This window comes from Nannospalax galili, unplaced genomic scaffold, assembly GCF_000622305.1.
Source record: "Nannospalax galili isolate Female #2095 unplaced genomic scaffold, S.galili_v1.0 scaffold216, whole genome shotgun sequence".
In the NCBI taxonomy this organism is placed as follows: domain Eukaryota; kingdom Metazoa; phylum Chordata; class Mammalia; order Rodentia; family Spalacidae; genus Nannospalax; species Nannospalax galili.
In genome coordinates, this window is record NW_008339003.1 from 178,258 (window position 1) to 200,737 (window position 22,480).

Genomic DNA, 22,480 nt, shown 5'->3' on the forward strand with positions numbered 1-22,480 from the left:
ATCATTAGATGTGAGAGGCTGAACGTTTTCCATCTTAAAACTCATCCTGACATCTACAGTAGTTTTCAGATCTTAGGAAAATTTTATCTGGTTTATATAGTCTTAAAGTGAATTTAGCCTTTCAAAGAGCTACGGAAGACAAATGACAGATGCAGGGTGTCCCATTGGAGCCCGGCTCCCCACCATGACTTACTGCCTGCAGTTTGACCAGTTGTGGATCTCAGATTTCTGCCTCCTGCTGCTGCCAAAAGAAGCTTTTTTGCTGAGATCTGACAGCTGGATTCATCTATGAGTGTTTAGAAGGCAGTTGGAAATTATATTAACTTAGCAACATGGTAGTAGTGGGCTGTCCCTCTAGGGTCTACGACCTCTCCAGCCATGGATTCTTAGCTAAGCTTACAGTACCAGGCATGAGTTTCCTTCAGTTGAATGGGCTTTAGGTTCTAATAGACAGCAGTTAGTTACCCTTCAGGATATAAATGCCACAGGATAGCTTGCAGGTCTGGTTGTTGTGATTAGTTTGCTTTACAACTTGGTGGGACTATTAATTGATTTTCTCCCTTGGCAGCTTGCATAGTACCTGCTGATAATATAAGAGTTATCCCTCAGGAAGGAGCCTTCCAGGTCAGCACCAGCTTGATATCTCCAAGTTCTGTGATCAAAGTGTATGGTGTGTTTAACAACAGGGTTTACCTCCACGCTTTGGGAGATAAGCAAAAGCATGGGTAATCATCTATATTGTTTGGGGGTCTCTTGGTGTTACCTGGAAGTTCCTCTGACCACTATGGCAGCATGCTATAGTTATACATCGTTCCCACGCTTTCTGAAAGGAGTGGGAGGTGGGGGGAGCCAGTTATTCCTCCCACCCAATCAGTTGACCTTAGCTGCATGAGGGGAGGGGCTAAGGATATAGAAGTGGAGAACACCATGAGGCACCTCTCTTGCCATTTTGTGTGGCTGTTGGGAAGTCATAGGACCTATGTTTGAGTGTGGACTTTCTAATGCAGCCATAAATGGCGGGGGGGGGGGACTCTTCTGTAAGTAACCATGCTCAGTTAGTAAGCCCAATAAACTTGTTAGGCTTTTCCAAATGGCAGCTTTGGAGAATTCTTGCCTTGGGTTGTTGTAAGGACGGTGGGAGGAGGGAACAAGATGCCTCCCAGAAGTAAATTTGACCTTACATTTGGCCCTACTGACCAACAGTTTCAAGGGAAGTACCCCTTGCCTGGCACCAGGGATTTTATTAGATAAACTATGGCTCCTAAGATAAGCATTATCCTATGGTGTAGGATAACTCCATTAAGTGTCTCTCTCTCTCTCTCTCTCTCTCTGTTCTCTCTCTGTATGTGTAACTAAGCCAAAAAAATAATACATCTCCCTATGACTTTTCCAAACATTCATCCCTTGTTTCCAAACTTATCCCTTGTTTCTTGTCCATCCCTTTCCTTCTGTATTATCTGCCCTCCCCCATCTCCAGTTAAACTCCCCACCCCCACTTCTCTCCTTTTTCTCTGCATAGCACCTATGTTCTGCTATCCCTCTCTCTGGAGTTCCTTTCCCCCCTCCCCCTATACCTAAGGTTTAGGGAGCATATGGGGGGGGTGGAAAGATGATAAGAACCCACCACTGCGGGGAGACAGTGTCTTCTAGACAGGACAGAGATGCTGCACCCATGAGCTCTCAACAATATGGTTGCTCACAGAAGACCTTCAAAGAACACACCTGCCCACATGCCCCTGTGGATGGAGGAAAATCTCATAAGGCCCTAGCCCTAGAAGAGGCTATAGGTAGTTAATGGCTGTCAAAAGAAGGAGAACTAATTTTCTTTAGGGATGAGTCCCCAATCCTAAATAGTTACCCTTAAACACATGCACATACAGAACACTAATGGAACTCAGCAAGATACACAACACACACACACACACACACACACACACACACATAGCACACACACTATAGAATAAAAGGTCATGAATTTGAGATGGGATGGGGAGGGATTGGCGGGAGAGAGGGAGGGGTAGAAATGATGAAAATATGTGTGACTCTCCGATAAAGTTTTGATAGAAGATGCAGAATGGATCAGGAGTGGGAAGGGTGTGGTGACCACACAGGGTGTCATGAACATTGCAGTGTTGGTGGATGACTCACAGCCATATCAAATGCAAGGATACCTTCTTAACTCTAAATTCAGTTCCAAATGTCTACACTGACCCTGAAGGATTTTAAGATTTATATCCTTGATAATAGTGACCCTGTAGCAATTTGGTGAGAGACTGCTCCCTACCAAAACTATGGCCTAGTGTGCAGAATGCTCCTTCTATTGTGAAGCTACCATGTGTTTTCCTGTCTTTATTTTCCCGAGCCTTGAGTTTGGCTGAGATTAACCGATTGATGTCAGAGGCCAACTGATCAGCTGTTCTTTGCTGGCAGGAATTCTGGATGTGGTCCTAGTGCTCAGGTGACGCAGTGGCACCCGTGTACACAGGAGACTAGAGCCTTTGTGGAATGTGTGATTCCTGGTCCTAACAGAACAGCTTTCTCCTGAAGCTTCAAATGACAGAAAGAGGCACACACTAGGTGTCTATACCATGGCGAATGTCTGGCCTCAGGTGACGCCTGTGAGAAGGAATTATCTAGAAGCCTCCCTCTTGCTCAAGACCAGATAAGATTCTCAGCTCTTGGGTAGTCTCTCCAGTTTTTCCTGGAATTTGAACTAATTTTTATTTTATCTTATCTTTAATTTATCTCAGCATTTCTGGCCTATTACTACATGCTCTCTTCCCAAGCTGAATACTTGTAAGGCACTCTTTCTCCTTTTAATTAGTTCATGTGTTAATTCAATAAGCAATCAGTAAATGTTTATTGTCCACTAGAGAACAGATCCTAGACTTTGTACTCAAATAGAAGACGATCTCCGTTGTTGAAAGCTAGTGAAGGCATGGCCTAGGATCCACAATGTGTTGCTTTCATTTACTCCACTGGCCTGGACCTAATAAGTAGAAACTGACCAGAGGTGGCCTTTCCAGATCACTCACACAGAACATAGAGTCATTCAACATAAGATTAGTCAGTGTAAACTATTTCATATAGGCAGGTGATGATTCACTGGTCTCCTTGTAGGAGGAGATCCTTGCATGAAAGAGGTAGGCTCCTTCACAACTCTCTTATTGCAGGCTCGGACTTCTATTGTCAGGGAGAGGAAGGACACCTAGCTTTGCTACAATGGGATCAAGTATGGAGCTCTGATGTGGTCCTCTCATGTTGACCTTACATGTGTGTGGGGCACATGCTGGCTGCATGCTGATTTGAGAATTTTTTTAATGCATCCAGTTCAACATAATTATATGGATGATCTTTCAGTGGTTTTCCTTTTCATTTTTCCTTTCAACATGTTGAGGTGAATTAGATCCACATTTTGTCTTTTGTTACTGAGACACACTTCAAAATGTTTGACCCATCAAATATTTAGTAAAATGTCGTAGGATCTTTTCAATAAAATGGAGGAGGGAAGTTTAGGAGATAAAATGAAGAAACCTAATTTATCAAATGAGAAAAAATTGTGATCCTGGAAAAGTTTAATGTTTTGGAATGCAAAATTAATAAATACAGATGTACCTATAATTTAGAAGATATAACACTTTTCCCCTTCCATTCTTCAGCATTATTTCATGAGAAAGCACCACAAATGTTAGCGCTTAATGGGATATTTTTGCCTTTCAAGGGTTTCTTCTCTTCCTCTGTCAGGTTTGTATTTAGAAAGATTTAAAGTAGCATTTCTCAGACTGTGTTCCATGGAAGAACGGAAGTCCCTTAAGTAATACCTAACAGAAAACAGGAGGGAGAGAGAGAGAGCATGAGAGAGAGAGAGAGAGAGAGAGAGAGAGAGAGAGAGATCACTCTGGAATCCAGTTGAAGTCTCTCATCAGTAAATGAGGAAATTGCTCCATGGTGTGTTCTCTCGTGGAAACTCACAGCATGTTTCTGGAGGCTTTGAAAAAATGGAGGAGGTAGAGAAGATGCTAATGTGTGTGTGTGTGTGTGTGTGTGTGTGTGTGTGTGTGGTGTGTGTGTGTGTGACGTGTGGTATGTGTGTGGTGTGTGTGTGTGTGGTGTGTGTGTGGTGTGTGTGTGTGATGTGTGGTATGTGTGTGTGTGTGGTGTGTGATGTGTGGTGTGTGTGTGGTGTGTGTGTGTGTGTGGTGTGTGTGTGGTGTGTGTGGTGTGTGTGTATGTGATGTGTGGTATGTGTGGTGTGTATGTGATGTGTGGTATGTGTGTGTGTGTGGTGTGTGTGTGGTGTGTGTGGTATGTGTGTGTGTGGTGTGTGTGGGGTGTGTGGTGTGTGTGTGTGTGGTGTGTGTGGGGTGTGTGGTATGGGTGTGGGGGTGTGTGTGGTGTGTGTGTGTGTGTGTGTGTGCAGACCAGAGGACAGACTTGGCTATCACTCCTCAGGCAACTGTCCACTTTGGTTTTTCAGACAAGGTCTCTCATTGGTCTTAAACTCACGGAGTGGGTTAGGCTGGGTGGCCAGCAGGTCCCAGGGATCTGCTTACCTCTGGCTCCCCAGTGACTGCACTGCAAATGCCTTGCCTTCACACTTGACTTTTTTCATTGTGGGTTTTGGGAATCTAACTCAGTTCTTTGTGTTTACATGCAAGTACTTTACTGACTGCGCCATCTCCCCAACTTGTGAAGATTCTAATTTTATCTCATCTAGGACATCTATGGATATTTATGGTTTACTCCTTGGAAAACGCCATTTTTCATACCCATTTAACCTTAACTATTTCTCCTGTTCAGACATGGAAGCTATGTAATGTAGTAAATATATAGATCTTAAACTCAAGACAACCTGGCTTCACATTCCAACACTGCTATTACATTATGTGACCTTCAACAACCACAATCTCTAAATACCAGTCTTAACTTCCCTAAAATGGGCATCAAAATATTGCCAATTACATAGGGCTGTTGGGAAGATTTAAATGTCAGTTTCTATAAAGTACTTGACATAGTGCCTGATGTTTAAAAGAGTCTCAACTTCTATAATTATGTCTGCATTGCTGCCATGAGAGTCAACTTGGTATTTGCACCTAAGATACAAATACAGAGGCTGGTGTAACCCTGCACACACACACCCTCCATTCATTGACAGTAGGTTTGTTACCAGTGGCCTCTCTGCAGGAGACCATTCCAAACCTAACTTACTCCACCAGTCTCTAGAACTTACTTTCACTTGGAGACAGAGAGCCTTCCTTTTCTTCCTGTCATTTCGAGCCAACCAACCCCTCACTCTATTTATTTTCCTTTTGCAGCCTTCCTGATTGGCCAGTTTGTGTTGTAGCCATGCTGGGTCCGTGTCTCCCCGCGCCCCCCCTCCCTCCCCGCCCGTCTTCCGTTCAGCATCCCTCGACAGGCCTTGGACTTCCCTGGTTCTCCTTTGTTAATCCATGAATGCAACTAATATTTACCTAAGTGATCCTTCAATTTGGGAACCCTTCCAAGCATCCGACCCCAGGAGACGACTTCTGTGAAGCACAGAATTTGAATGCTTATATAATATGAGGGAAAAGAATGAAAACACTTAGCTTCTTTGGCAAGCGACCTAATACAATAGTGAAATTCAAGAAGCTGAGCGAGTCAGACTGCGCACAAGGCAGGAAGAAGCCACAGACCTGGTGGCAAAGGTTGAGTTTTCTATCATAAGCACACCTCTTAGCCAAACGCTTTCTCTCTGAAAGTTGCTGACAGAGCTTTGGCTGAAACTCCTCCTCCGGTTGGCCGATAAGCTCAGGCCCTGTTTTATATTTAACTCGCTCCAGCGCAGGAGGGGCAGGGGTGGGGAGACGCCGTTTATAAGGGGAGCTGGGCCAACATTCCGTCCTCTTCCTTCAAGTCGGCGTCCCTTCTGAGAGCTCGTCCATCCTGGAGTGGCTGGTGGGGACGTGAGGGATTGGAGAGAACACCGGAGGGAGAAGAGTGGGGAAGGGAAGGCAGGCTGCCAAGCAGGGCACTGCTTCCCATTGAAAAGGGAAGTCTGCTGACGTCTAATTAAAGTTAACATCCTTTCATGTCCAACTTTTGACTTCAGAAACAAGAATGAACTTTGCGGAGGAAGAGAGCTCCAAGAGATACTGCATTAGAGCCAAGCATGTGGCCATCATCTGTGCTGTGGTGGTGGCCGTAGGGTTAATAGTGGGGCTTTCTGTGGGCTTGACCAGGTCGTGTGATTCCGCAGAGCCGGCCCCTTCGCAGCTCCCTCCGTCTGCCAGCACCCCCCAGGACCAGGCTGTCTGCCCTGATAGTGACGATGAAACTGGAGGGTGGAGAGACTTCAGGCTGCCCGACTTCATCAACCCGGTTCACTACGACCTGGAGGTGAAACCGCTGATGGAGGAGGACAGGTACACCGGCAAAGTGAGCATCTTCATCAATGTGAGCAAGTCCACACCTTACCTGTGGCTGCACATCAGGGAGACCAAAATCACTCGGCTGCCGGAGCTGAGGCGGCCCTCCGGGGAGCAGGTGCCAATCGTGCGGTGCTTTGAGTACAAACAACAGGAATATGTGGTGGTCCAGGCTGGAGAAGACCTTCCTGCCACTGACGGTGCTGCTTTCTACGTTCTGACCATGGAGTTCGCAGGCTGGCTGAACGGCTCCCTGGTGGGGTTTTACAGAACCACCTACACGGAGAACGGGCAAGTCAAGTACGTGTGGTGCTGTGCTTCCTCCAGCTCAGTTTCTGCACTGTTTAATTTCCTTTTCTTATGGCTTTCCATGTTTTAATTATTTTGTGGGACTGATCTCTACCTGCCCTTGGTTTTAGTTTTGCTTATTCAACCAAGAAAAAAATAATTTCTTACCTTATTATATTTTCCAAAACTTATCATCAAACCTGAAAGTAGTAAATGAAATGCCTGGTGTAGAAAAACTGTCTTTCATTATAGCAGGATAAATCACAATATACAGCATCCTATCCTTATTTATACACACTACCTCAGACTTTTGCAAATATATGTGTTTAGTATTTTCGCTAGTGCTGTTTTGGGGATATATAACAGTGATTTTACAATGAACATTTGAAATGACAATTGCCCTAAATGCCAATTATTCCATCCATTTTATTGGAGGAGAGACATACTGAAAAATTACACAGGATCTCAAACTTGCTCTTATGTCTTCATCTGGGAAAGAAGGCCCAATTCTGTCTTTTTGCCTCCTGTGGTCAGAACCACAGGCTTTCAGGAAATGCCAGGGTCACGTACTGAATGAAACATGGATAAGACCTGGAGCTGTCACCCATCACCAAGTTTGCACTAGCAATGCTAAACCTTAACATCATGAGACAGTTCAGTAATGAAAGGTGTACAAACGATTTTCTTCCCCACCTTCCTCGAAGCAGAAGTGGTGTGTGTGTGTGTGTGTGTGTGTGTGTGTGTGTGTGTATTTACATGTTATCTATCTAACATCTATCTATCCATCTGTTATCTTTCTGTCTGGTGTTCACACATCAGAGGCTCTAACCAGTGCTAAGGTAAAGGCATAAGCTCTTTCCCTGAGCTCATAGAACCATCACACTGTGGCTGTGGCCCTTCTACCAGGGAGGCAGGCTATACTACACCTGAGCTGTCACTGGACTTGAACCTGCTTTGACCTTTGCCTACATAGATACTGCAGAGATAAATGACTGAAAGCATTCAAAAGCTGGAGCCTGGGCCAACCCTCTACATACCCCTCTTCTCTGTTGTTTGAAGCACCGTACAGAGCAAAGCAAAATCTCTTGGTCAAAATTCTTCCTGCTGCCGATCAGAGAGGTTCAGGGAGTGGGAATGGGGAAGCACCCTCACATCACTACGTGGTACATTGATAAACTGAGCAGAAAGGATAATTTAAAGAAAACTTTCCAAGGGATCATGTTCAGATAGGTCCTATATGCTAGCAATAAAATATGCTTATTTATGGTTTTCATATTTCTGTTTTTAAAACTTGAAATGCAAGCTGGGCGTGGTGGCACTCTCCTTTAATCCCAGCACTCAGGAGGCAGAGGCAGGCGGATCTCTGTGAGTTCAAGGCCAGCTTGGTCTACATAGTGAGTTCCAGGACAGCTGGGGCTACAGGGAGACCCTGTCTCAAAAAAAGCTTGAAATGTAGAAACAAAGACATTTATTTTAAAAGGAAAATCAAGATCTAGAAATAGTTTCACAGCCAGTGGTAATGCCTGATGACATGTTAATCTGCACTCTGACACTTCTAGACAATCAAATTGTAATTGTATTACATATATACATCTATGTGTCTATCACATTTTCTTTTGTTTTTAAACATATATGAGAATCTGATATTAAAATTGTGCAATATCTTATTGTATAAATGCACTGGATTTTCCTCAAATTTCTGTTGTTGGCCATCTGAATTTCTCCTTGTATTTTTTTGAATTAATTTATTTTATTTTATTTTTGCCTGCAAGAATGTAAGTGAACCCATGTCATACAGTACTTGCAGAGGCCAGAAGAGGGCCTTGGATCCCCTGGAACTGGAGTTACAGTTGTTAACCACCTTGTGGGTGCTGGGAACTGAACCTGGGTCCTCTACAAGAGTAGGCAGTGCTCTTAACTGCTGAACTGTCTTTGCAGCCCCTAGTATTTTATTGTTACAAACAAGTCAGAAAACAATATAATTGTAAATATACCTTTATGTCCACATTTGTTCATTTCCGTAGGTTAGGTTATTATCCTAAAATATTACTGGGTCAAGTGGTACAAATATACCAAGAAACTTGTAACACCTAACACTATTTGTACACTACATGAAAATCATCAACACTTTGACATGTCGTTTGGTATTCCTCCACTAAATGGCGTGATGGACGTATGACAGGCCACTGTCCAGCTGTAATGCAGTTTATTACACTTTTCCACTAAATATGGGTGTTTAACTTGCTCTTAATTGATGCAAGGAATGACTTTTAAATAACTATTTATGATTATGTCCGGTTTTAGTTTTCAGGTTCTTCACAGTATTGGTAAGATGTAAGATGAAGTTTGATATTATAGTGGGATTTAAATAGAGACAAATGAAAAGGTAAAAGCAGGCAAAAAAAAAAAAGACCAGAAAATCATAGTGGGGACAAAAAAATGAGTTTGTCAGCGAAGTTTACATGTAAAGGCAAGCTTGAGAAAACCCTGGAAAAACATGGAGAGAAAGAGGAGATAGACATGGTAGAAGAATTAGCATGTGACTCATGGATGCTGAAAGGCAGAAATGAATATCCCATTGTAAAAAGACACTGCAGAGATCAGGGAAGAGAGGTGGGTAAATCAGGTTGTGCAGTGACTCAGGACAGAGAGACGAACACAAGGGAAAAGAGCCTGGAAAAATGTGCAAGTCTGCAGGTCGACTGATTATGGACAGGCTGAAGTCATGGGTCTAAGGATGCCTCAGATACATCATCTGAGTGATGACCTTCAGCTTTAGCTATTTAGAGATCAGAAACAGGAGAAAGAATTGGTTTAGAAGGGAAGTTCAGTTTTAGAGATGTTGCAACCCATTACACGTGACTAGTAAGCATTTAGATAAATGCTTCTGAAGCAACAAGCTAAAGTTTATGATCAGATTTAGGAGATTTAGGAGTTTTTTATAAACAGTAAAAAAATTATATATTATATATAACCACCCAGATAAATGTGTATATTCAGTTGTGTACTTGTTTATTTTTATTGTATGTGTATGAGTATTTTGCCTCTCCCTATGTAAGTATGTATATATGTGCACCATTTGCACGCCTGGCACTTGCAGAGCCCATATTCTCTTGAACTGGAGCTAAGAATGGGTGTTAGACACCATGTGGGTGCTGAGAACTGAACCCAGGTCTTCTGCAAGAACAGTAAATGATCTTAACCACTGAGCCATCTTTCTAGCCCAAAGATGTATTTTTATTTTTAATTATGCTGGAGTTACAGGCTATTGGGAGCTGATATGGGTGCTGGGAGTTGAACCTGGTCCTCTGCAAAATCAGGAAGTACTCTTAACCACTGAGCCATCTCTCTAACTCAGTTGTATTTTAATCATGAAATTTAGCTGTTGTCAGCTGATTACTGTAAGCAGGCAGATAGGAGAAGTTATCATTATATGCTATCAATATAGAATAAAATTTAGGCGGAGGTTGTAGAATTGTTGCACCATTAGTTGTTTTCTTATTTTGGAGGCAAAATAAAAAGGAAATTATCTTGGCTTTAAATATCTTCTAAATACAAAGCAAAGCTATTTGAATTAATGAACTAGTTTGTTCAACTGCATTGCAGTGTGAGTGCTCATGATGGGCTGTCTTGCATCAACTGAGCAGCTCTCCTGCATGACTCAGGAACACTTCATAGACTTCAGACACTTAGCATTGGTGGTCACTGCCACTTCATCAAAAGCCCTCTGTCGAGGGATTTCACCCAGACTCTGCTGTTTATTTTGCTGGCTCCGGTTATTAAGTTGCTGAATGTAGCCTGAGTTTTTACTGAGAACACTGTGCTCAGTGATTTATGAGATAACTAGGCATATTTTTGGATTTTGTTTTCTAAAGTTGATTCAGAGTCACCAGGGCTGTGAGATGCATCGTTTTACCTCTCTCACCTCAGCTTTTTGAAAGCACCTTGGTCTGATGCACTCAGGAAAGTCAGACAGGTTCTCCCCGACGGTGAATTAATAAGCTACATGGAGTAAGTTTTTAAGGTGCTAAGTCTAGTAAGTGACTTATTAACGTGGCATAGGGAGGCCCCTGTGGAGAACTGGTTTACCTCAGCACATTTACAGCAAAATTATTGAGAACATGTCGCAGAGTCGCTTCTGAATACTTCCCGCTGTTCGCTGGCTTGTCCTGTTAATTCGCAGCACAATTCAGATTTCAAAAAGAACTGATCAAAGAAAAATTGCAATGATATAAAATTGTTTTATATTGCTATCTTGATACCTTGTTTTCAAATTTGCTTAGTATTTAGAAAAGTTTGGTGATAATTGAGAGATTTGGGTATATATAAGCAGAGGCTTTTTAATTGAGCTTTTAAAATTTCATGCACTTCCCGTTCAAATTCACCCCCCATTCACACTTTTTCCTACCTCCCCACCTAACCCCATGTACTCTACAATACATGCTGAGAGCAGAAGTTTTGTTTTTTTTGGCTTATTTTTATTTTATACATATGAGTGTATTGTGGGCATGTATGCAAGTTCATCCATGGCATGCAATGCCTGTGGAGGACAGTTGAGGGTGTTGGATCCCCTGGAACTGTAGTTACAGATTGTTCTTAGCCGCCATGTGGGTGCTAGGATTTGAATCCAGGTCTTCTGCAAGACTAGCCAGTGTTCTTAACCACTGAGCAAAGGTTTTTGAGTTATTCGGTAGCCATGAGAAAAATAACAAGTTATCAGTTTGACAATAGTTATAGTACCTGTAGCATTTAGACACAAAGTAATTTTTCCAGTACATAGTTCAGTCAAATGGATGGATTTTAAATACTTTGTATTGCAGAAAACATTGTGTCAGAAAATATATATTTAGAACCTGATACAGGTAACACATACTTATAACCTCAGCACTGGAGAGGCTGAGGCAGAAGGGTCAGGAGTTCAAGGCCAACCTGGGTTATACAGCAAGACCCTGTCTCAGAAAGAAAGGATCCTGGATTTTCAGGGACTAAATTGAGCCATGTCTAAATCCTCTTACGTCTGTTTTAAGGGAGGTGTTTGATGTGACCTTCCTCTCTGATGTGAAAAGGCAAACTTGCTCCAGTAACTGGGTTTTACACAGCCTGAAGCTCCTCAAAATCAGAAAGTTTGTGACTTGCTGAAGGTTACATGTAAGAGGATGAAAGTTCAGAATTTCAGAATCTTTGCTCTTTGAAGAGTTTTTCCTTTAAAATCACATGGCTCTGCACTTTGACAAGGAAAAGAATACACATTTTGCCACCCTGCTGACTGACTAATGTCACTTTACCTACACAGCCAGGTCACTATAATTGAGTTGCATTCAGTGTGATACTCAAAGCAACACCAGGACACACCACAGAGATGCCTCCCCTTCTGTTCCATGTCCACAGGCAAGTGCAGGAGTAGTCCAGGTTAAGAGGGCAATGACCAGAATGCCTTTTAAAGAGAGAACACGAAAGGATTCATATTTCTTATCTCTCCTGGGTTCTTGTAAGTCTATACTCTAGCGTTTGGCAGAAAGCCACATGTTTGAAGGCACAATGGTTGCTTGTTGCTCAGAAGGCAACGTCCTCCGCTTCTTACTCTCAAGTCCTCCATATGTCGTGGTCGTGGTCATTGTCATTGTCGTCGTGTCCGTGTTGTGCCTGTCCGCCCCACCCCCAACCGCGCACGGCCTGTCTGGAATGATTTTACTGGCTTTCTGAGTTGTGACTAAACTGAGACATTTTTTTCAGGGAATGCTTTTTCCTTTTCCTCTGCTTCTGGAAAAACTCAGAGGCTGAAAGAATTAAAAAAAAAAAAAAGAGGACAGCTGACCAAACATGGGGTTGTGGCTTGCTGGATTTTGTCATAAGCCTTTAATACTCTGGGAAAGGGTACAGACTTTTTTTATGGTCTGATGTATTTGCAGTTCAGTATAATCTACAAGGTGTTAAATATTTCAGTCTACTGAACCGTCAGCATCATCCTAATCAATGAACAGTTATTCTGTTATGGAACATTCTTGGCTGGGTTTTTTTATTTTTTAATATTTTTAAATTTAATTAATTAATTAATTAATTAATTAATTATTAATTATTTGGTTTTTTGAGACAGGGTCTCTCTGTAGCCCCACCTGGCCCGGGGCCTGGAACTTGCTGTGGACACCATGCTAGCCTTTATTTCCCACAGAGATCTGCCTGCCTCTGCCTCCTGAGCGCTGGGATAAAAGTGGGCCACCACTTCCAGTTTGGCTGAGGCTTTTCTTAGGCAATTTTATTTGGGGAAAAAAAAAAAAAAAACCTTCAAATTTGTAGACATATTACAAAAATAGTATCTACAACTTCTAGAAATTATTTCTCTGGATTCACCAAATATCTATATGAATTGTTTTCTTCCCTCCCTTTAAATAATGCTTTTACTTTTTAATATTAGGTGTATTTAAGTACAATGCATTCTCTAACAGCTACAGCAGCAGGCATCAAAATCAGGGAATCTAGCATTACTGAAATGATCTAATCCATGGTTCCTAATCCGATTTCATCAGTTAACCCAATAGTAGCCTATCAGATTTCCCCAGTGCAGTGCCCTTGCTTGGAACCACATACTGTTTTACAACCAGCCTTTCGTCCTGCTTCAGGCCACAACAGTCTCTTGGTCTCTCTTCCTCTGAGCCTACAGTTCTAGAGAATACAGGTCAGCTACTTTGAGAATGATCATCAATTTTTGTCTGCTCTCTTTATGATTTTTTTTTTTTTCATTTTGTCTTTTTGAGACAGCGTCTCCCTGTAGTCCCAGCTGGCCTGGAACTCACTATGTAGACCAGGCTGGCCTCGAACTCACAGAGATCTGCCTGCCTTCTGTTAGGAGATGTTTCCCATATTTTACTGTTACAAGTGGTGTATGGTTACTGCTACTACTTTTTAAATCATTTACTTCAAGTTGAGGCCAGCAAGTTTTTGTATAAAAAGTGACAGGCTTATTTCATAGGTAATTTTTCTAGAGATTCTTTGAAACATGTGAGTACCTCTTTATCCAGTTGTTTCAGCATCCACGGAAGGTTTTCTAAATTCATTGTTCCTTCTAAAATGATTAGTTTATAAAATTTAGGATGTGGCTTATTTATAGAGAGGTTGTCTACCATGTACAAGGTCCTGGGTTCAATCCCCAGCATTGCAAAATAAAATGGAATGAAATAAAAAAAATAATTAGTCTGTAATCTATTTTAAAAATAATTTAAATCACACTTAAAATCAAAGACAACAACTCACAGACTGCCAATATTGTTCACTGGGTAAAGACTTTTGTTGCTGAGTCTGATGACCTGAGCTTGATTGCCAGGAGCCACATGGTAGAAAGAGAAAAATGACTCCCCAAAGTTGTGCTCTTAACCACTGAGCACTCTCTTCAGCCCCATGGTGCATTTTCTTGCGAGATAAATAAAATGTAAGCAAAAAAGTTTTTTATGAAGGGCTCCTGCATTATTGATTGACTCGATGAGCTTAGTCCCACTGCTTATTTTCCTGTTGTAGTTTCCAGAGCTCGGCTAGTAGTAATCCTGCCGAGTAGACTCTTGTGTCCTTCTGACTTGTTTCCAGGATTCTTTGAGTACTTCTTCTTTGGCGAGATGACCTGGGTCACGATGGACTTCTCATGCAGCTCTCAAAGCAGCCGCTTGGCTAAGGAGCCCTGGCTCTGGTCGGTAGAGAATGCTGTTTGGAGCTGATCACCGGGAGCGCCCTGGGCCGATCGCTGCAGCTCACTGCTTCTAGTTTGTTCCGTGCACACACCTGGGCAGTAGATCTCTGGGGATACTTATGTATCCACATCCACATCTATATTATTGACTTCATAGTGAATCTGAGATTATATTTCAGTACTATCGGGCACATTTTAGTCTTCCGTTTTGTCTTAGTTACTTTCTATTGCGGTGATAAAAACACAGTCCAAAACCAACTTGGGGAGGAAAGGATTTATTTAATCTTGCATCTCCCAAGCCATAGTGCATCACTGAAGGAAGTTAGGGCAGGAACCTGGAGTTAGGAGCTAAAGCACAGACCATGGGGGAACTCTACTTATCCCCCAGCCTGTGCTCAGCCTGCTTTCTTATATAATCCAGAGGTGGCATGTCTCACAGTGGGCTGGACCCTCTCATATGATTCAGCAATCAAGAAAATGCACCTTTGGGGCTGAAGAGTGGTTAAGAGCACTTGCTGCTCTTGCAGAGGCCCTGGGTTTGGTGCCCAGCACTCACATGGTGGCTAACAACTCCAGTTCCAGGGGATCTGATGCCCTCTTCTGACACCTGTGGGCATTGTATGACACAGGTGCACTACATGCATTCAAGCAATACACTCATACATACAAAAATAATAAATAAAATATTTTTTTAAAAGAATATGCACAGCCAGGCATGGTGGCGCTCGCCTTTAATCCCTGTACTCGGGAGGCAGAGGCAGGTGGCTCTCTGGGAGTTCCAGGCCAGCCTCATCTCCATAGCAAATCCAGGCCAGCTGTGGGCTACAGGGAGACCCTGTCTCAAAAAGACCAAAAAAAAAAAAAAAAAAGAAAAAAGAAAATGCACAACAAACATGGCCACAGGGCCATCCAAGGAAGTCCAGTCTTCAGCTGAGGCTGCCTCTACTCGTGTGATCAGCACACCTTTACAAGTATGTAACTTCCCTTCCCAACACTAAGAAATATATTGTTATCCTCAGATTGCTTTTCATTGATGAGCTGAGAATGCAGAGGTTGCTTCCAAATGACCAACGCATACCACCGTAAAAATATAAAGACTACTTACTAGAGTTCAATATTTATAGTTATTTTTGAATAAAATTTATTTACATTGTAAGCCACAAATCTAATGAGAACGGCTCATTAACTTTAGCAAATGCTCATATCTTTGTTATCCACAGTCTGATAAAGACAGAATTTTTCTTTCTTTTTTTTGGTCTTTTTGAGACAGGGTAGCCCCAGCTGTCCTGGAACTCACTATGTAGACCAGGCTGGCCTCGAACTCACAGAGATCTACCAGCCTGTGCCTCCCGAGTGCAGGGATTAAAGGCATGCCCCACCACACCCTGAAAAGACAGATTTTTTTCAATCATCAAAGAATGTTCCTTCTTTCAGGATTCTCAGAAATGTAGAAAGTTCACTGGTATTAGTGGGGTTTGGGGGAGGTGTTTGGGTTTGGGGTTTGTTGATTTATTTATTTTTTTTCTTTCTTAAATTTTTTTTTTTTTTGGTCTTTTTGAAGCAGAGTCTCCCTGTGGCCCCAGCTGTCCTGGAACTCACTATGTAGACCAGGCTGGCCTTGAACTCACAGAGATCTGCCTGCCTCTACTCCCAAGTGCTGGGACTACAGGCATGTGCCGCCACTCCCGGCTGGTTTGCTTTTTAAGTTTCAGAGAAATTTTAATAAATATTTTTACTGAATTTTTGTGCATTTCATGCAACACATCTTAATCATATTTAGACCCCTCTCCCCTATCTGCACCCCCCCATAACCCACCCTCCAGAGTTTATGCATTCTGTCATATATGTATATATATATAATTGTGTGTGTGTGTGTTTGTGTGTCGTATATATGCCTATCTAGTCAAGTTTGTGTACCCAAGTGTCCCTCAATATGAGTTCATCCACTGGAGCCTGGTCAGCCTATCCAGTGTCACTCCCTTAAAGAAGACCAACTGTCCCTCACCCAGCAGTGATGGGCTACCAATAGTTCCTCAGCTAAGGCTGGGACCTGTTGCCCATTTCCCCAGTTCTGTGCTGTATTTTCAGCTGACTGAAGTTTTAGAGAAATTTTATTGATTCAAGAATTTCATATAGTGAATTTTGATTCTATTTAGACTCCACCCCCACCCTACCACCGTCCACCTATCCCACCCCCAACTTTGTGTCTTCTATTTATAAATGAAAACCCTACCAATCTTACATGACACATCTGAGTTGGGTACCAGAGAAATCATATCTCACTAGATGTCAGTGATCTATGATTCTTACACACAGGTGTGCCAAAGTAAGGGCCCACTCCGTTTCCTTTGTATATGGTTTTGGTCAGAATAAACCCAAGTTTCTTGGAAACTTCACTCTTAATTTCTGTTTCTCTTACATATTGCTTCGGAATGTCAAGTAGGGATTTCTCTATCTCTCAGCAGTGGGAAACACTTGAATTTCTTCATTAAAGTTGGTTGGTCGCAGCCCTTGCGTGCTGGTTACACTTTGGCTGTTTCCAGTCCTCACTCAGCACAGTGACCTCACTGTGGATCAAGGTGCTCTCCAACAAGCTGGTTCCTCTCAGAGTTTTACTGTGGGTAAAAGAAGAAACTAGGTCTTCACAGCACACAGCATTTAGCTTGCAGGCCTCCAGTTGGGAGGTTTCCTTGTGGCCTTGCTGGCTCTGCCCCTGCATGTTAGTGGCCAGACTGTCTTGGTTCTACCTGGACTGTGGGAGTAGACAGACTGCTCTGCAGGCTGCATGATAGACTCCACCATTTTGGCTCCCCAGTTATTTTCTGTCTTACTGCCAAGTTCTGAGTTTAGAACTTCGAGATCAATCCAGAAGCATCAAGAGTCTTAATAAAATGAAGAGGTCCAGAGTCACGTTTCTAGATCCTTGTGCTGAAAGTTTCCATCGCCATCACTGCTCTAGCTGCATCGCCAAGTTAGCTTTTCCGTTTTTCGTTTTCGTTTTTTGTTTTATTTTTTGTCGTTTTGAGACAGGGTCTCCTGTAGCCCCAGCTGGTCTGGAGCTTACAATATAGACCAGGTTAGCCTTGAACTCATAGAGATCCACCTGCCTCTGCCTCCCGAGTGCTGAGATTAAATGTGTGCACCACCACAACCAGCACCAACTTTTCAATCACTTTCTTTCTTATTTGTAATGTCTGGGTTCAGAATTTTGAGATCAATATAGAAGGGCCTATGGTCAGGTAAATATTCATCTTGTGTGATAAGCTTCCTCACATGGTCTATCTGACCCCTTTAGTCTCTTGGGAGCTGATTTTAGTGAATACAAGGATATACCTAATAAAAACTATATAACAGTGCTGCTGTATTTTCAACAGTGGGCTTTTCAATTACAAATAAATTATGTTGAGGCTTGAATCCAGGGCCTTGCACATGTCAAGAATGTGATCTGCCGCTGAGCTGTATCTCCCCAGCCCTCAAAATGGGGCTTTAGACCATGCCAACCCTGGAAGGCTGCTCAGCATTGCCTTTGCAAGGAAATGAACAAGGATCCTGTCCTTGTGTAACATAAACAAGGAAGAATGTGCCTAGGACAGGAGGGGGAGTTGGAAGACACTCCTCTCCTGTGACAGAACACATCTGCTCCCGGCTCCAGCATAGTTAGAAGCAGGACTTTGGGTTTGGATGTGTTTATCTCCTTGTAGCTTAGTGGCTTTGGGTAGAGAGTCATACCTCATAATCGCTTTGGCTAATCTGACACATTTTTAATTGTGGCATCAGATAGATATCTAAATATCCAAACAAGATATCAGATGCAGTCTGTCTCTGGATTTTCGCATATTTGTTACCCTCAAAATTCTTTTTTTAAAAATTTTATTTATTATTTTTATTTTATGTGTATGTGTGTATTGCCTGCATGCAGATAAGTGCACCTGTGTCGTGCAATGCCCGTGGAGGACAGAAGAGGCTGTCAGATCCCCTAGTGGAGTTACGGGACAGTTGTTAGCTGCCACGTGGGTGCTGGGATTTGAACCCGGGGCTTCTGTAAGAACAACCAGTGTTCTTAACCACTGAGCCATCTCTCCAGCCCCTGTCCTTTTACCTTTTCATGGGTCTCATGAATAAAAAAGTTGTCAGACTTGGAGGCAAGTACCTTTACCCACTGAGCCATCTCACCAACGCTAAAATTTTTGTAGGAATGATTTTTATAAAATGGACAGAATCTGGACCAATGACTTTTAATTAATATTGGTAAACTCACTGAACCATGTCCCCTTGTCACTTGGGCACCTGATCTTGCCTTGATTTGTTGTTCCATCCAAAGATAATGAATGAATGTGGATATGCTTGGTAGTTAATATATGCATGCAGGTAAGTGCACCTGTGTCGTGCAATGCCCGTGGAGGACAGAAGAGGCTGTCAGATCCCCTGGAACTGGAGTTACGGATAGTTGTTAGATGCCATGTGGGTGCTAGGATTCTAACCCAGGTCTTCTGCAAGAACAGCCAGTGTTCTTAACTGTTGAGTCATCTCTCCAGCCCACCCTCAAAATTCTAATACCCTCTGATAGTTATCTAATAGAAGATATTTGATAGTCCTCTAGAAGGAGTTCACAGAAACAAATGTTAAAGATTAGAATTATGCAGTTGATGTTTTCTATCAGTGTAGAAACATAGAGGCTGTGGGGAGAGGCAGCATGCACTGAGTTTGTGTTTGTTCCTAAGGAGTATAGCAGCCACGGACCATGAGCCGACTGATGCCAGGAAGTCCTTCCCTTGCTTTGACGAACCCAACAAAAAGGCAACTTACAATATATCCATCATTCACCCTGCAGAATACAAAGCACTTTCAAATATGCCAGTAGAGGTAAGTATTTGCAAGTTTTGTTTATCCAGATAGTCTGTTTATAAAGTCAGTTAAATTTCCTGATTTACCATAAAAGGGAACCCACCAAATTCTAAAACTAAATGTACTTTAATATCAAGAATCTTCTTTTCTTTTTTTAAATGTAATTATTTTTATTTTATGGGTATGAGTGTTTCACCCGCATGTATGTAAGTACACCCATGTCGTACAGTTCCCACAGAGGCCAGAAGAGGGAGTTGAATCCCCTGGAACTGGAGTTGCAAACAGTTGTCAGTTGCCATGTGGGTGCTGGGAATCAAACCTGGGTCTTCTGAAAGAATAGCAGCTCTTAACTGCTAGGCCATCCCCCTAGCCCCCTTTTTTTCTCTTCCTGGAAATATCAGCCTTCGATCACAGACTGCATTAATAAACTTACTTTGGAATTTTTTTTTTTAAGAAAGAGAAAAATTGATTAGGGCTCTACTTGATGAAATAACACACCAGTCATGGCAAATCAATGACGCACTTATTGTTTTCCAGACCCTACTCCTTATTTTGACTTCTTAGTTCAATTCAACCCCCTTTTGTGAAATAGATAAAGCTACTATTAAAAGTTACTTAAATACTGGGTTGCACATGCCAACTCCAGGGAATACCATGTCCATAGATTTTTCTGCTGAAAGAAAGTGCCTGTCAAATGTTGAATAAATAACATGCTACTTGTATATTCTGCTTGTATAGTTGTTAATTAACACAGGACTTGTTCCTGGGTTGCTTGTGCCCATCATCATAAGGGGTGACATAGTTAACTGAATGCCATTACCTTGATGCTAAGATTTGCCATATACACCATGTGTTTGACTGGAAACAACAACGACAACAACAAATAAAAATAAAACTCAGGCTCTCCGCGAGCTCTAATTGTTATCTACCTGAAGTTTTACCTCCTAGTTTTCTGATCCACTATCTGAAATGTCACTGAAATTCATCCCTTTTAGTAATAAAATATACCTTGAAAAAGCACAAACAAAACAAAGAACGAAAGCATAAAGTTAAAATACAAAATGTTAGCCAGCCATCCATGACCCAGAATGAATCTGTTTATCAGACTGTTATTCTCAGGGACCTTAGAAATTAAACTTGGATTGAGGAAGAAGAGGAAGGGATACAGTTTGACACATCAAATAAAACTTACAGTTGGGGTACAGGTGTCATCAGAATGCCTTGGAACAAATGAGGGGGAGGAGAGAGAAGGCAAGCTGGCCATCTCTGCCCCACTTCCCAGACATCACAAAATCGTGTACTCCCTTAACTCTGCTAGATTCAGAAAATGGCCAGGAGAAGGAAGATTTTCTGGGTCCTTTGGAAATCTAAACCAAAACTAGTAGACTTCTATTGTGAAGTAACTTATCTCTCTGGGTCTAGAACACTTTATACAATATGCACATATGCACAATAGCAAAAATATTCCCATCTAGGGACTGGGATGGTTACATGGGGATGCAGAAATGTTCAAGCTGTGGTCCAGGATGGAAGTGTCAGGACTGGTGATTGACAGGGAGGATGGCAGAGCTGGTGTAAACTAAAGAATTCCAGAGGGGTTGGTCGTTGTGTCGAATGACTTTAATGGCCATACCTTTAATCTTCAATGTAGACAAGAAGAGCTGGACAAGACAAACCAATGTTGATTATACACATGCAGTGGTTACCCTCCTACACATAGTGACATCAGCCAATGCCTGATTAATTCTTCCTACTACAAGACTTTCAACCTGTTCTTCATTAAGGGATCATGCTCTACCCTAAAATGTTATGGTCAGGATGACATGGTTTGTACACAAAGACAAACTCCTACCCAGTTGATGTCTTAATCAAACTTTGATTCTTCCTTCAAAATCACTTCCAGAGTACTGAAAATGAAGTGACTTTTCCTGCAAACTTTTCAACAAGTAATCACCTCCAAATGTTAATAAAGAACTTCTGACTGGAGTGAGGGTCTGGGCTAACCATTTTGATAAATGAAAATGATCTTTTGTTTCCACAGAAAGAAGAATCAGTGGATGACAAATGGAAACGAACCATTTTTATGAAGTCTGTCCCCATGAGTACCTACCTGGTGTGCTTTGCTGTACATCAATTCATCCCCATACAGAAATTATCGCAAAGGGGCAAACCGGTGAGTCCCATTATAATTCAAGAGCTTACCACCAATTCATTTGTGATTAACTTTCTACTTAAAAAAATAGTGACTTATTAGCTTAAAAAAATAGCAGCTTATTGGTTTTCTGTACACCAGGTTACAAAAGCCCATTAGTCACCAGGATTTGGAAGCTTAGAGAAACATTAAGCAACATAGAAAAATGTAAACCACAGGGACATGGGTGAAAAAGAAACAAATGTGACAGATAAAAACATGCATTGCCTTGAATTATTGACACATCGAATTTTAAGGGGAAATTCACTCTAAATCTGAAGCTAGCTCCTACCAGAACAAATATATTAAAATATTTGCATCTACCTGATTTAATTCTAAGGCTAGATGTATGTGTTGGGGGGAGGTCCAGGTAGAGATTAGAGGGAGGAAGATGGATGATATCCTGTAAGTAAAACAGCTGAGCACTTTATGGTGCTGTTTCTATATGTAACGTAAATAATGCAGCAACTCTATGAGACCCTGGCTCAGAAAGAAAAATTGTATTTCAAAGTGCATAAATTTTAAATTAACAAATTAATACTGAAACTGAGAAAGATAACAAAATGTCAGAAGTCTTTTTAAAAGTATGAGAATATGTAATTAAAAAATTTTTATTGAGCTTCTAAAATTTCATGACTTTTTCCCACCTAAATCAAGACCCCCTCCCCCATCCATGTCCCCCCACTCCCCCACTGAACTCTATGCACTGTGCCATACATGCTGAGTGGAGGAGAGGGGGGCGGGACATGCAGGGGATCTTGGTGTGGGGGGAGGGTGGAAAGTCAGGAGAGGAAAGATGGTGGGAGTCAGGAGGTGTTGGGGGTGAGTGGGGATAATGAGGGAGCTGTGACTATGGAGGGAGGGAGGAGGGAGGCCAGATGGGAGGAAAAAGGAATGGAGACGAGTGAATCCTGAGGGGCTAGGCAATCTAGAGGGAAATATATAATTTTTTAAAATAAAGACCTCAATAACTTCCTTCTAAAAAAATACTTTTACCTACTAATCTTTTTGTTTTGAGAGCCCCCATTTTGTTATTCTTTGAATACTTGCTTTGCCTAGAAAGTCAGTTAATCC

General features: G+C 42.0%; 1 protein-coding gene across 1 annotated transcript in view; it reads left to right on the top strand.

The window, feature by feature from the left end:
• Positions 1 to 5,849: 5,849 nt before the first annotated feature.
• Enpep (glutamyl aminopeptidase) overlaps positions 5,850 to 22,480 on the top strand; it is a 90,543-nt gene continuing 73,912 nt past the window's right edge. Inside the window, exons 1-3 of the mRNA XM_008833705.3 lie at positions 5,850 to 6,707; positions 19,092 to 19,233; positions 21,257 to 21,388. Coding sequence (XP_008831927.1) covers positions 6,100 to 6,707; positions 19,092 to 19,233; positions 21,257 to 21,388 — 882 coding nt within the window. The 5' untranslated portion in view covers positions 5,850 to 6,099. The remainder of the gene's footprint in view (positions 6,708 to 19,091; positions 19,234 to 21,256; positions 21,389 to 22,480) is intronic.